This window comes from Danio aesculapii, chromosome 8, assembly GCF_903798145.1.
Source record: "Danio aesculapii chromosome 8, fDanAes4.1, whole genome shotgun sequence".
Lineage (NCBI taxonomy): Eukaryota > Metazoa > Chordata > Actinopteri > Cypriniformes > Danionidae > Danio > Danio aesculapii.
In genome coordinates this window covers 26,896,810-26,912,243 of record NC_079442.1, presented here as the reverse complement: position 1 = coordinate 26,912,243, position 15,434 = coordinate 26,896,810, and the positions used below count along the sequence as shown (strand labels likewise).

Below are 15,434 nucleotides of genomic sequence, written 5' to 3'. Positions count from 1 at the left end.
TTGGGGACAACTTCAGTGATTTATGTTCAATTCACTTAAATGTGTTAAGCTAACGTAATCGATTTGTGTTGGGACAACATGAATGAACTGTGTGAAACCCTGCATTTTTACAGTGTAGTAAGTAATTATTTAATACTAACACTTCTATATTAGGCAAAACTTTATATTTATAACACAGTAATATTTATTCACTATTTTGTATTTTATTTTTTGCTACTTTTTCTCTTTTATAGTAAGATCTATTTTATTGAACTTTCCTGTGGCTATTCTGACTAGTCATATCATGAATACAACTTAATGACTTGTAAGAAAAAAGGTATAAAAATATTAGTGTCCAATCAATACTATCGCATGAATAAGTACTATTAACATATTTTTAATAGGTTTGAGTGCCTAATGAATAAGTACAGGTCTCTAATTAATAAGAAATAGTGTCTTATAAGTACTAGTCTACTGAACATTAGTAGCTAAGGAATATGTACAGTATTAGTACTTAACAGAGAAGATATTAGAACAAAAAATAAGTATTAGCATGAAAATAGAATCGTTTTTTAGAATAAACATAAAACAGCTTGAGTGTGTACAGAACAGCATTAAAAACGAAGGTCAAAATAACAAATTAATTAACCATATAATGCGCACACACATACAAGCACAGACAAACACACAATCATCACTGCAGTCCATTTACTTCTCAGATGAGCACAGGAGAAAACACCCACAATGCAAAACTGTTTAACACTCAAAGTTGCCATTTAACTCTCCCTGATCTAGCATGCGATCACACAAGAACATCTATTCCTGATTCAGTCTTACACCAGGCTTTGAGGATCACAGGAGAAACTAGATTTCAACACAAAGTCAGACGAAGGAGAGCAGAATCCCCCGATACCTTAACACAGAGAATATTGTGGCAGTTTTGTGGTCATTGCTGTTCTGATTACTTCTGCATTTTACAGCTACGGTGCAGAAATTGAGCTGCAGCACAAAAATGGAGAAGAGAGATGACAAAACATTATTGAGGAATTTCAGTTCTCCGCAGATTTAAAAGTCTCCTTTCAAACATCCTTTCCACAGTGCAAGTAACACTGCAATTTCACCTTTGCCTGTCAGCCATTTTACACCCTCTTTAAATTATATATTAGCTCGGAGTTATACTTACTGCAAATAAAAAATTAAGAAAATATTCAGTAAGTAAAAATAAAGTGACTAATAACTGGTGGTTAATAGACTTTTCATTGAAATGTGATGTTGGGTCTTCATGTTGATCAGACAAGCTGGTCAATTATGATTCAGTGTTTCCTCTAGCATTTTTTCCACTGACCTTTTTTCCACTGACCATTAGGCGTTTTTTTACACAGATCTACCAACTACCTTTGCCGTTATTTCAATGACAAATGTCGTGAGCGCAGTATTACAAGTTGAGATTGCATTTATGTAATAGCCTACAGCATGCGAATCTCTTTGCTTGCGCACCAATTTCCTCTGCTCGTGCACAAAACTTCTTGCACGCCCCTTCAAATATAAGCCACTTCAAGAGCGTGCAGATCTTCTTGAGCGCTCTCAAATAAACACTACTGAAGTGCGATTTAGTGCGTTTATGTAACGAGTATGTCTCCAGCATTTATTAGAGTTGCTAGGAATATTTATGAATGTGTCCAATAGACCTACAGAGCGGCAGTAATGCATCCTGAAGTAAAGTAAAATGGCTTTACGTCATGTTTGCTGGGTCTCACGCATCACGCACCTGTCAGTCAAGCGAACAAGCGGAGGCATCAAGTATAATCCTGGCTTCTGTCAGCACGTAACCTTAAAGGGTTAAACAAATGACGCACAGCACTACTACGGTTACAGAAAAGTTCGCGCTGATATAATTCACTTACCCTTTAATACGTTTTGGTGCGATTTTCACCCGCTATTAAAAAAATAAAATATTTTTAATGAGAAGCTATAATGTAGCCGTGGTGGGATGAATTTTGGCATTGCGCCCTGCCATGGAAGAATGAATGTAGTGGAAACCATGTGGTTAGTTTTACATTCCGAGTTTTATATTTCATGTTTGCTACAAACAATACAGTGTAAAAAATGTATGCGAGTTTAATTGGTAAAACTTTAAAAATGCCACAGTGAAAATCTGTTACTTGGTTAACAGTATAAGTTTCCTTAATATATGGTGATTAACTGAATGGAATTTCTCAGAATTTCTTGCATGATACTTTAAACTTTTTTAGTTTTTTGTTGTTGTTGTTGTGGTTGATATTACAATGTAATATCATCACCAGCACCACCTGCTTTTGGTTGTGTTTTTGTAAAAATGATACAATGTGTATATGTTAGTACTACTAATTTATTGTAGTAATTCAAATAAAACATTGGTGAACTAACACTGTATAAAGTAATCAAAAGCATTACTATAAATTTAGAAATTTATACTATTTTTAATGGTAAAACTTTGCCAACCACAGCAGTTTTTTTTTACCATAAATGATACTTTTTGTGTGTGTGTGAACATATGACCTTTGAAATGCACATATGACCTTTCAAAATAAAATAAAATAAAGTAAAATAAAATAAAATGCATATTTATTACGTGTATATAAATACACACATGCATGCATATATTTGATAAATTGTTTATTTATGTTTAGATGTAAACACAAATACATGTAGATACAAATAAAATGTAAATAAAAATTATATAAAATTTCAATATCTGGAAATGTGTTTTATATACACGCACGCACGCACGCACACACACACAGTTGAAGTCAGAATTTTTAGCCCTGAGAGAAGATTTATATATTCTCTCAGGGCTTATATGCATATATATATTATATATATATGCATATATATATATATATATATATATATATATATATATATATATATATATATATATATATATATATATATATATATATATATATATATATATATATATATATATATATATATATGCAATTAAAGATGAATAATGTTTGCCCTTAATAAAATATAATATAAATGTAATGTAATATAATATACTTTAATATTATATAATATATTATTTGATCAAATGTAATAATAAAATTATACATTTCCAAAAATAAATGAATGCAAATGACATTTTAAAAATAGACCAAAAATAATTGTATGAATCATTACGAATCACTGTAAATCTGTGAAATCAATAACTGAATCCCACAAATGATTGTGTTTTGTCACAATCTTTAAAGAGCACACGTTTAGGGTTTGCGACAATACAGTTTAGTTGAAAAGAACAGGTCTATCACTGTTTGCTGGGAGCTGCAGGTGAAAGGTTAAGCTGATAGTGTTGTTTCTCTCACCTTGCAGTGCCTCCTTGGCTCTGTCCAGCTCCTGCTCCTTCTGTGTGAGCTGCACTCGGAGCTGAGAGACGGACAGCAGCTCCACCGAGCAGCCTCCTCCTGTCTCCTCTAGCTCCCGATTCAACATCTCCCTGACCTGCTTCAACACAGACACCTCCTCCTGTAGACGCAGCACCTCCTCATGCAGCAGCACTACAGTGAAAAGGACACAGAGAGCCATTTAGCAAAGAGTCACGTAGCACTGTGATGTGTCCCTTATTTATGTGATGTGTCCTACTAACACGGTCACAGCTCAATGCTTTGTCCTTTCAAATGATTTACAGTCATTGTTATGTGAAATACATTAAAACACTGGAAAGAATATTGAATGTAACTACACATAAAAAAAGAAAGTATTTATTTATACCACATACCACCACATCTTCCTTATTTCTACAACATTTCTACCTTATTTTCTCTGCTCATTTAACCAAAATTTTAATTTTATTTTTCAAAATAAAAATTCTTACACTAAAAAATTCATTAAAGGAAGTAACATTACTTTCCCAAAGCAAAAATAAAGGTTTCAGTCTCTCACATTCCATAAAAACAATAAAAATAGTTTCTCATTTTGAACAAAAAGGACAATTGGCAAAGAAATTCATGATTGAGAACTGAAATAAAAGTCTTAACTGAAATAGCCTGAAAGAAAGAAAGAAAGAAAGAAAGAAAGAAAGAAAGAAAGAAAGAAAGAAAGAAAGAAAGAAAGAAAGAAAGAAAGAAAGAAAAATAAAGATCAAAGGAAAATAAAACAAAATAAAAAAATTAAATAGGAAAATGAAAATAATAACAGTTACAATTTATTTTATAATGTTTCTGTCCCACATCATTTAGTTACTACAGTAGCAACAGAACAGTAACTGATGCATAATTACACATATTAACTCCAAACCAAAGCTGATGCTTTGACATAATCTGCATCATATGAAGCACTATAAAAAGTGCCCGCTTTAGGGCCCGCTTACACTAATACGTTTTAGTTTTAAAACGGCATTTTAGAATGAAAACGATCCACGTCCACACTGACGTTTCACCTGCCGTTTCTCAAAAGATCTCCGTCCACACTCCGTCAATCTGCAGCATATGTAGACGCCTGAGCCTCAGGCAGTCAGCCTTTGAGCACAAAACCCCAGGTGAGAGCTGCGCACATCAGATGTTCATCAAGGACCTAACACTAGATCTAATCTTACTTTATTTGTTAAATGTGATATTTAATTCATTTTGCTGTCTACTGTATATCTAACGACATATTCCCCAACTTCGGTCTTTTGAATTTATTACTTGCTCTCAGGTAACGTGTTTTGGCTGAGCGCAAAGATAAGTTAATATATTATTAGCATATATACTGTAAGAGCACCCCTCACAATGCTATCTTTTAAATTCATATTTTTAAGCTATACAATATTATATTTGTGCATATACATTAGATTACTCAGCACTGAGGCCAAATCTGGAGCTTATCTAACAAAATAATTTATGATAACGGTCCAAAAAATAGTCTATCCAAATTTATATGTTATAGAAAAATATTAAATACAAAATAAAAAAAATAAAGAGGAAAAATCAATAGAAGCATAAAAAAGTACAATTTATTTGAAATTTTGTACCTTGTTTTTTTCTTACAATATTTTGCTTGAATTTAATTGTATTATCCTTCAATTTCTAAATCTGTTTGGTAGTTAAAATATTATTTTAATAAATTTATCTGTTTAATGAATCTGCACCAAAATACATTGCCTATATTCACTGAGAAATGGATAAAAATATTAGTTTTCAAAATGGGGTGTACTCAATTATGCTGAGCACTGTATATATTCAAAAATGTACTCATTCATAGTGATGGTTTTCTAACTCTACAGTTTAAGTCAGAATTATTAACCCCCCTGTTTATTTTTTTCCCCAATTTCTGTTTAACGGAGAGAAGATTTCTTCAACACATTTCTAAACATAATAGTTTTAATAACTCATTTCTAATAACTGATTTATTTATCTTTGTCTTGATGACAGTAAATAATATTTTACAAGCTATTTTCAAGACACTTCTATACAGCTTAAAGTGACATTTAAAGGCTTAACTAGGTTAATTAGGTTAACTAGGCAGGTTAGGGTAATTAGGCAAGTTATTGTATAACGATGGTTTGTTCTGTAGACTATCGAAAAAAGGCTTAAAGCTTAAAGGACTTAAAGCTTAAAGGGGCTAATAATTTTGACCTTAAAATGGTTTTAAAAAAATTCAAAACTGCTTTTATTCTAGCCGAAATAAAACAAATAAGACTCTTTCCAGAAGAACAAATATTATCAGACATACTGTGAAAATTTCCTTGCTCTGTTAAACATCATTTAGGAAATATTTAAAAAAGAAAAAAAAAAATCAAAGGGGGGCTAATAATTATGACTTCAACTGTATTTAGAACTTCTGGACAAATGTTTGATTAAGAATGTATAAATATAAAATAAATATGAATGAAATATAAAACATTAATCAAGAAATATTATTTTCTGGCCCAACATAAAATATTGGTAATTAAAATGCAAAATAGCTTGCAACTTTCTCGCTATGGTGTTAATCACATGTCTTCCTGCATCCCTGTGGTTGTGTATCAGATTGAGCTTATGCAAATGAGGAAAAAGTATTACCATAAACAATATATTTTGCAACACCACAAAATAAAAGAGAGCACAATATGTAACAATAGACTTTTTTTGTTCATCCAATTTATATCATCGTATTGCACAGCCCTAAATCAGAAGCTATATTAAAATTAAACATGAAATTATATAATACAAATGGCTGGAATTACTCCAATGCAATCAACATTTAGCACCAGAACTATCCCTAAATCCATCAAAGTAGCGCATCAACACAACAACTCTGTACACAATATGTAAATCTTCCTCCTACACGCGTCCTGAAACAAGTATCTCAACAGGTGCGGAGACACAAACATGAGAGCATTCCTGTCATTTCTGCGCAGGGAAGCTACAGAAACTCAGTGTAGGTAAAAGGGTGAGCTGCCACTTCAAGTAAAACGTAACAAAACCACAGTAACCATGCACAATGCACAAAACCGAATCATACTTTAACAAAATACACACAAGACATGCAAAAATTAAATCAAATGCACAACAACAATAGCTGCTTTCATTGCACTTTAAAAGCACTTGTATAGATTTCCACATGGAGAATATAAATATGCATGCAGACACAGTAGTGTGGGAATAAAACCAGATAGTATGAAACGGTAGCTGGGAGGTATGTTGTAATATGAAGTGTGTGTAGCATTCAAAATGAGCTTTGACCCGTGTCTGTCTGGCTCACGTCCATTTGTATGACACATTTACGTGTTTGTTTGAATTGTTGCCTATTCCGAGGAGTTTAATCACATTTATTGTGTGAATCACCCTCTATCCTCTATAAAACACAGCCAGGGCATCAAATGAGCCTAAAAAACACAGTATTCTGCTAAATATTCCCATCACAGTTGGCTCGGGAGCGTGCGATTTGGAACAGGTGAGGAATCCTGAACACCTGGTGTTTCTCTTTGTCAGAACAGGCTGAAGCCTTGACACTGGCATCCAATGCAGCTCCAGAATTTGCTTTAGTTTACTTTCAGACCGCAGATCTACGCGACAGCACTGCAGACTCCACAGGCTGAATTATGCGGATTAGAGCTGTAAGGCTCGAGCATCAACTAATCCAAAAATGAGGCTCTAGAATGCAGATGCAGCTCTAGATTAGCTGGGTTCGGTGAAGGGTTACAGCCACCTCTTGCCCTGGAGTTTCTTGTCCAGACAGGACATTTTTATTGTTCTTTGTTATGTAATTGTATGGTGTGTATTTTACCTGGACCCTATACTTCGTACGTGCCCTGCTATTTTTAGGGCTATTAAAAACAGGATATCGGGTCCAATTTAAACAAGTGAGTCGGAAGCGAGGCACAATCACATGCACTCAGCTTGAATGCACAGTGGTCCAAAAACAACATCTGTGCAACAATTAGATTATGTTTTGCAGTGGTTTTGAAGTAAAATGTCAAGTGAGAGGTAGTAAAAGGTGTTTAATTTTCTTTAAAACACATCAGCATGACTGTGGCATCTCATAAATCAAATGAGTGAAGACTGGCCTAAAAAGCTTCAACTTTATCATGTTAGAAAATAATATACAACCTACACCAAAGAGATGTTTACATGTCAAACTGTTCAACTAAACACAGAAACGTCTTTTTAAAGACTTCATTTACATGACTAAAGTGTTTTGGGAGTGTTTAAAAGGGACATATATTGCAAAAAAGCACTTTAATAATGGGTTTAAACAGTTGTGTGGCAACCGTGTGTGAATATAACCAGCTTCTAATGGTAAAATTGTAATAATTTTATATTTTTTATAATCACACTTCATAAAAACAGTCTGGAGAAACACTTTAATGGACATGCTCCATTTGTACATGTCATTAGACAAGCAAAGCCCTGCCCATTAGTGATGATATCTCCTTCATTAGCATAGGACGATAGTCTTGTTTTTGATTCTGCCACTATGCTGACACACAGGCATTTGTAGCTCCTGTTTTGAAAAGAGGGATGGGAGCACGATCTCGTTTGAATTCAAAGCGACAGTCACAAAAATGGCACCAATTAGGATCAAAGCCTAAAAGAGGCAGTTTCAAAGAGTTATAAAACATCATTCGTGGGGTATTTTGAGCTGAAAGTTCACATACACATTCTATGGACACTATTTACATAATCAGGCATAATAAGTCCTCTTTAGAACTATACCATTATCGTTTCAATTTAAACTACAAAAAAAGAGAAGGTTTTGTGAAAACGGTGAAGGCATTTACATTTATTATGTTTTCATTCTATTGTCATGTGGGAGTATTTGATAGTGATGGGAAGTTCGGATAATTTTACTGACTCGGAACTTTGAGGCCCGTTCATCAATGAACGAATCTTTTTTCGAGTCATTTAATTCAATTTGCCAAAATAACATTAAAATGTTACGAGATGTTTCCAAACACATCTACAACTAGCCCAAACGTAGATCACACTACAAACAAGTAATAACTAGAATGCCACTACAATACAATGCCACTTTTCAAAGAGAAAATTATCCTTCATTGTTAACCTGCTGTTTTATCTATGATTAGCTCTACTCACCTCTTCGTGAGTCATTCGTTCACCTGACACTGACAGTCCCATTTAAGCTTAACCAATGCGTACAGCCTAAGCCGGAAACACCCATGATTAGTTCACGTTTTGAGTCTTCGAGTTTGAGTCATTCGTTCATCACGTGACATCATATAAAGGGATGACTTCTCGAATCAAATCTTTTTCTGGCTCTAAATGCATATGATTGGGTTCTGTTTTTCACAGGATAAACAAACGACTCAAACCAAGGACTTGAGAGATGAGCGGATCAAATTTTTGTCTAGTTCTAAATGCATATGATTGACTTCTGTTTTTCACGTGATATACAACTGACTCAAACCCTACAGAGGACTCAAAAAATAAACTAATCTTCTCCTCCACCTAAACAAATGTGCGCATGAACGAATGAACGATCCACTCCCTGAGTTTCTCGAGTCGCATAAAAGATTTGTTCAAAATGAACAAATTGTTTAAGAACGACCCATCACTAGTATTTGGCAACCAAAACAACAATAGTGGAGGGTAAGATGAACAATCACATAGTGTTTCTTGGCAAATTCAAAATTCTTTACAAAAGTATTAACCTGCAATGCATAAAACAGCATTTTAGTCGCCTTTGCATGTGAATGCTATGGTAGGCAATGGTTACCAGTCTCCAAACATTCTTTAATGTATCTTCTTGGATGGTAAACTATGAAACTCGTGCAGCATGAGCTGTTTCATAACTATAAATCACAATTTTAGGATCCTATTCACATTCTTTGCCTTAAATAATAATAATAAAAAATCAAACCAAATGGTGTCTGGAAATGAAGCGAGACTTAATTTAACTTTACTGAGCCATTCTTCCTGTCAGTTCCACTTTAAACTAAAGGCCACATAGCTTGATGTTTTATTAGCCATAGCAGTGACATTAATACATTTAAGTATGACAAAGAAAGAAAATAGCAGAGAGAGAAACAGAGAGAGGCATATGTGTGGGATTTGCGTGGAATTTAAAGAGTTTTGAGTGTCTTGGCCTTTGAAGACACTGCAGAAAAGGGCAGAGATCTGATATCCACGTTCTGAAAGGTTCGATTAATTCTATTAGTGCAGTCAACCACAAAATGAGTCTGTGGGCCTCAGGGAGATGACTGGAGGAGGACTGAGCATTGAATTCAAATACAGCAAATACAGGCATATATTCATCACTGGTTCATGACATGACTTTAATGGACATCTGAAGAAATGACCTGGAAAATGGCAACTTTCTATTGGTAGTTCCACAAATAATGTGTTCCCTGACCTTTGTTTAAACAAAGCTTTAGGCAACATTTAAAATTATATGCTTATGTATAAGTGTCCGGTAAGCATTTCTTTGTATTTTACATGTACTTGACATGTATTTTTAAGTAAAGAGTGGTTATAGAAACAAACACTTGTGTTTGTAGAGACACTGAACGTTGTTTACATATGAACAACTTTATGGACCCGTAATCCTTCTGATTCTGGTCATAATGCGCAGATGTGCATTTAAATAGACACTTAAATTTCAGCAATTTACATGTCTTTGTTGCCTCATTACAAACGTACATGTGTTTGTTGCTTTATTACAAACACGCTGTAAATTTCTCAATATACACATTAAAATAACAAAAATAATATTAAAATGTAACACTAAAATAGTAAAATTTAAATTGATTATCCTACATTGTACGGTCTGACAAGCTGTAAACAGAGCGCTTCGTTACTCTTGCTAAAAAAGCCTGTACTGTTTTCAAAGTAAGAGTCCCATATTAATAGAAAGTATAATATAAGCTTATCTAAACCTTAGCCATAAGTAACCATTATTGTGATCTCACTAGGTAACATCATAGCCAACCAAATGCAGCCTGAGATGTGCATATTAATGATCCTGTGTGCAATGTAACAGTCTGTGTTTTGTTCGATTGGCCTGTTTTAATACAAGTTAAGATAAACCTTAAATAAGCGATAAATTACCATTGTAGTAATCTCACGAGGAAACATCATAGCCAATCAAATGCAGCCTGAGATGTGCATATTAATGATCCTGTGTGCAATGTAACAGTCTGTGGTTTGTTTCGATTGGCCTGTTTTAATACAAGCTTAGCTAAACCTAAAAATAAGCGATAAATGACCATTGTTGTAATCCCATGAGGAAATGCAACAGCCAATCAAATGCAGCCTGAGATGTGCATAATAATGATCCTCTGTGCAATGTATCAGTCTGTGTTTTGTTCTGATTGGCTTGTTTTAATACAAGCTCAGATAAACTTACAAATAAGCGCTAAATTATCATTATTGTAATCTCACGAGGAAACATCATAGCCAATCAAATGCAGCCTGAGATGTGCATATTAACAATCCTATGTGCAATGTAACAGTCTGTGTTTTGTTCCGATTGGCCTGTTTTTTTCCATCAGGATTTTAAACTCACTGTATTTACATGAGAATGAAGAAACTATGGTGTTTGAGACTCACAGTATGTCATTCCCATGAATTCAACCATTACTATTCAGCTATGCCTATCCAGATTTTAATTCAAGGCACCTTTAATAAATGTAAATCAAATCGCAAATGCATGAAATAGAATCTCTCGAAACAGCCATTAAACACGACAGTAGTTATGAGTGTTCAAAACTGGCTTTTGTTCAATATCTGCCGCTGGATATATATGCAGTGTATATTTATGTATATATGTGTGTGCGTTAGTCTATCCTGGAAGGCCTGTGCTTGATTTTATGTCGAGTGGGATGAAGTGATGCCAGGCCTGTCCAATGTGATAAATACATCTCCCATAGTCCCTCCACACTCTGTGTTATCGCTCTTCTGATGCAAACAGCTCCCCGACACTGCATCAATGAAGGTTTTGTCTGCTCTTAAAAATGAATTATACATTAAACAGAATGCTGACGCCATTTAAAAATAACAGCCATTTATTTTCTCATAAACGATCATGCTTTTTCTGGACATTTATTACTGTAGAGTCACTCTCACAAATCAATCGAGGAAATAAACAAGATATTTTCAGTGTTCCTCCTACTATTAAGTCATGTGTATGTGGGAGTACTTCAGTGTTGATTTAATCCTGAAATATGACACTTTCATGAAATAAAAATAAAGATTTTCAATATTATTATGAAGAAAATTATTTATATAATGTTGTAATTGGGCAGCACAGTAACTTAGTGGTTGGCACTGTCGTCTCACAGCAAGAAGGTCACTGGATCAAGTTCTGGCTGGGCCAGTTGGAATTTCTGTGTGGAGTTTACATGTTCTCCCCATGTTCGTGTGGGTTTCCTCCGGGTGCTCCGGTTTCCCCCACATGCGCTATAGGTGAACTGAATAAACTAAATTGGCCGTAGTGTATGAGTGTGGGTGTTAATGAGTGTGTATGGATGTTTGCCAGTACTGGGTTGCAGCTGGAAGGGCATCCACTGCGCAAAACATATGCTGGATAAGCTGGCGGTTCATTCCGTTGTGGCGACCACTGATGAATAAAGGGACTAAGCTAAAGGAAAATGAATGAATGAATGTTGTAATTATGCCTATTTTTTTTAGAGAATGTTTTATCGTTGTTGTTATTATTGATGCAAACTGCTAAATGTTATTGCATGACTGCATGCTTTTGAAATTCATTTTAAATGAAACAGAATGCTCATGGCATGTAAAATAAAAGGTTTTCTTGTTTCTGTTTTGTTTCTCTCCATGATTCATCTGGACAGGCAAGAAACCAAAACATTTCCCTAAAGTCGCAAATTTACCTCTTGCCAGAGAACTTTAAGACTCATTTACTCCAGATTTTCAGTATTACTGCATTTAACAAAGAACATCCAATTAACTCAATTATTTAGAAATTAAAAAGCAAACTCAAGCTAATTATGCAAATGCATTGTACTGTGTAATATAAATATTAAGATGCAATTTTATAATATCATAAACATACTTGCTTTTGAATAAACTAACAAATATTATTATTATAACTATTAGCATTAAAGAGCCCCTAGTATGGGTTTTTGAAAATGGCCTTCCATGCAGCGTGTAACACAGCTCTAATGGATGAAAACATAAAGCTGAGGGTTTAATCTAAAAGTGCAGCATGTTTAAAACTATTGATTCTTTAGCAAACTATTTGACTCGGAGTTGAATAAACGAATCGAGTTGGGTTCGGATCTTTTGTTTAATCGCATCTGACAGAGACTTTGTCAGTAACTGTTACAGTTCATATGGAGCAGTTTCTCCTTCCTCCGGATCATAACATGTAAGTGTCATTATAATTGTTGCCTCGTTTTGTGCAGTTTGCAAAATATGTTTAATTGTGTGTTATAAGTTGTAATCCTGCATATATTATAGATCAATGCTTGTGCTGTATCTATCAGGTTAAATCTGTTTAAATGTTCAAATATCGCATCCAAAACCTCGTTAAAAATGTGACGCGTGCTTCTTCCTTTACCGATTTTAAGTGCCTTTCTGAACTGGCGATCCTCTGCTGTTTGCCTTTGCTATGGCCACCATCAGCGGTTCCTACACACACGCGGCGCGGTAAATTTTCAAAATAGTTCAACTTTTGCCACTGTGTGGATTAATACTTAATAAGTTTAAGAGTAGAGTAACATGCTGGTCTGTATTTATTGCATTCCTGCATTGGACTGCATTGGTCACGTGCTGAACGCAGTCGACAGACTGAGTCGCAACAGACTGGGTCATCGGACCAATCAGCGCAGATTAGCTTCGCGCTAAGGAGGGGTTTGGGAACAAATGAATCGCTGAACGAATCATATGGGAGTCGCTGGGATAATTAGGTAAATAAAATGCATATTATAAGACAATAAAAATGCTTTTTGAACTTGCATGCTATCAGCATGTTGGTGGGGATCAAAATATGACCTTTTTAATGCAAAATAGGGGCTCTTTAATATTACTACATTTATATGCAATTTTTTATCAAATGTTAGATTTTGTTATTATTATTATCAAATAATTTTTATATTTATGCAATATTAAATCACACATTGCTTAATAAATCCACATATTCTAGTTAAAATGTAATACCTTGCTAAAATATAAATGTATTACAGTATATCCATAATATGAACAATATTAATGTTTAGGTATATTCATTCACTGATTTTCTTTTCGGCTTAGTCCCTTTATTAATGAGGGGTCGACACAGCGGAATGAACTGCCAACTTATCCAGCATATGCTTTACACAGCGGATGCCCTTCCAGCTGCAACCCATCACTGGGAAACATCCATACACTCTCATTCATACACATACACTACAGACAATTTAGCCTACCCAATTCACCTGTACCACATGTATTTGGACTGTGGTGGAAACCAGAGCAACCAGAGGAAACCCACACGAACATGGGGAGAACATGCAAACTCCACACAGAAATGCCAACTGACCAAGCCGAGGCACGATCCAGCGAACTTCTTGCTGTGAGGTGATTGTGCTACCCACTGCGCCACCGTGACATCCTGTTTAGCTAAATACCATTTATTATTTGTCAGATGTATGAAATTATTCATGGTCTGTCATCTCCACCTCTCAGTCAGTTTGTAAACATAAGGAACACCACACACAGAGCAACAAGAGGGGCAGCTAGAGGAGACTGTATTGTCCCACTCCGGAAAAGTGCCTTTGGTCAGGGTGCCTTTTCAGTTACAGCTGCACAAGAGTGGAACTCTGCCCCTGGCAGCATCAGAGAAATAACCTCATACAATATGTTGCAAAACATTTAAAAATCTGGTTTATAGAACATCAGACGTGTCATCATTCGTATTAGCATAAACCTACCCAGCATGTTACCCAGGAAGTTGTGCCTTCCATCTTAATGATTCGTTGTTTAAATATGTTTTAACTATTCTTATTTCTATTACGTAATGTTGGTGTTCTCAGTTTATTTTGAACATATACACCTTTTATTAAGATCTACATAACTACAGTTGAAGTCAGAATTATTAGCCCAAATAATAGAAATTATTTGAATTTTTTTTCTTTTTTTAAATATTTCCCAAATGATGTATAACAGAAAAAGGAAATTTTCACAGTATGTCTGATAATATTTTTTCTGCAGAAGAAAATCTTATTTGTTTTACTTCAGCTAGAATAAAAGTAGTTTTTTTAAAAGTAAATTTTTTTTAAAGCAGTTTAATTTTTTAAAGACATTTTAAGGTCAAAATTATAAGCCCCTTTAAGCTATATTCTTTTTTGATAGTCTACAGAACAAACCATCGTTATAAAATCACTTCACTAATTACCCTAACATGCCTAGTTAACCTAATTAACCTAGTTAAGCCTTTAAATGTCACTTTAAGCTTTATAAAAGTGTCTTGAAAAATATCTAGTCAAATATTATTTACTGTCATCATGACAAAGATAAAATAAATCAGTTATTAGAAATGAGTTATTAAAACTATTATGATTAGAAATGTGTTAAAGAAATCTTCTCTCCGTTAAACAAAAATGGGGAAAAAAATAAACAAGGGGGTTTATAATTCTGACCTTAACTGTTTGTCTACTTTAGTACTTCTTAAATATGCTTGATTGATTGTATGAATTTTGAATTGTTTTTTAGGTTGACAATTTTAACACCTGTCTAGGGACAACGAATGAAAAATAGCCTTCTGGCTAATTCTGGTGCATTTGCAGCAATGCTAATTAATGTACACTGTCCCTACCAAATAAACAAATAATATAAATATAAATAGATAATATAAAGAATTATTTTTACTAATTATTATTGTTATGCACACCATTAAATGGACATAAGCGAGAGCATCTAAAAGTTCATTTTCCACTTTTTTTAATATGAAGTTTAAATTCTTCTTCATGTACATGTGAGCGACTGTGAGCATGACTGTCTGTTTGAATATAAACACACCTGATGATGTAATAGTCTATTCTTATGTCTCAG

General features: G+C 34.2%; 1 protein-coding gene across 4 annotated transcripts in view; it reads right to left on the bottom strand.

Moving 5' to 3' along the window:
* The window catches only part of kazna (kazrin, periplakin interacting protein a), an 84,915-nt gene that overhangs the window by 34,374 nt on the left and 35,107 nt on the right, over window positions 1-15,434 (bottom strand). For all 4 annotated transcript variants that reach the window (XM_056463511.1, XM_056463510.1, XM_056463512.1 and 1 more), the window contains one exon: window positions 3,327-3,518. In XM_056463511.1, the coding sequence (XP_056319486.1) occupies window positions 3,327-3,518 (192 nt within the window). The remainder of the gene's footprint in view (window positions 1-3,326; window positions 3,519-15,434) is intronic.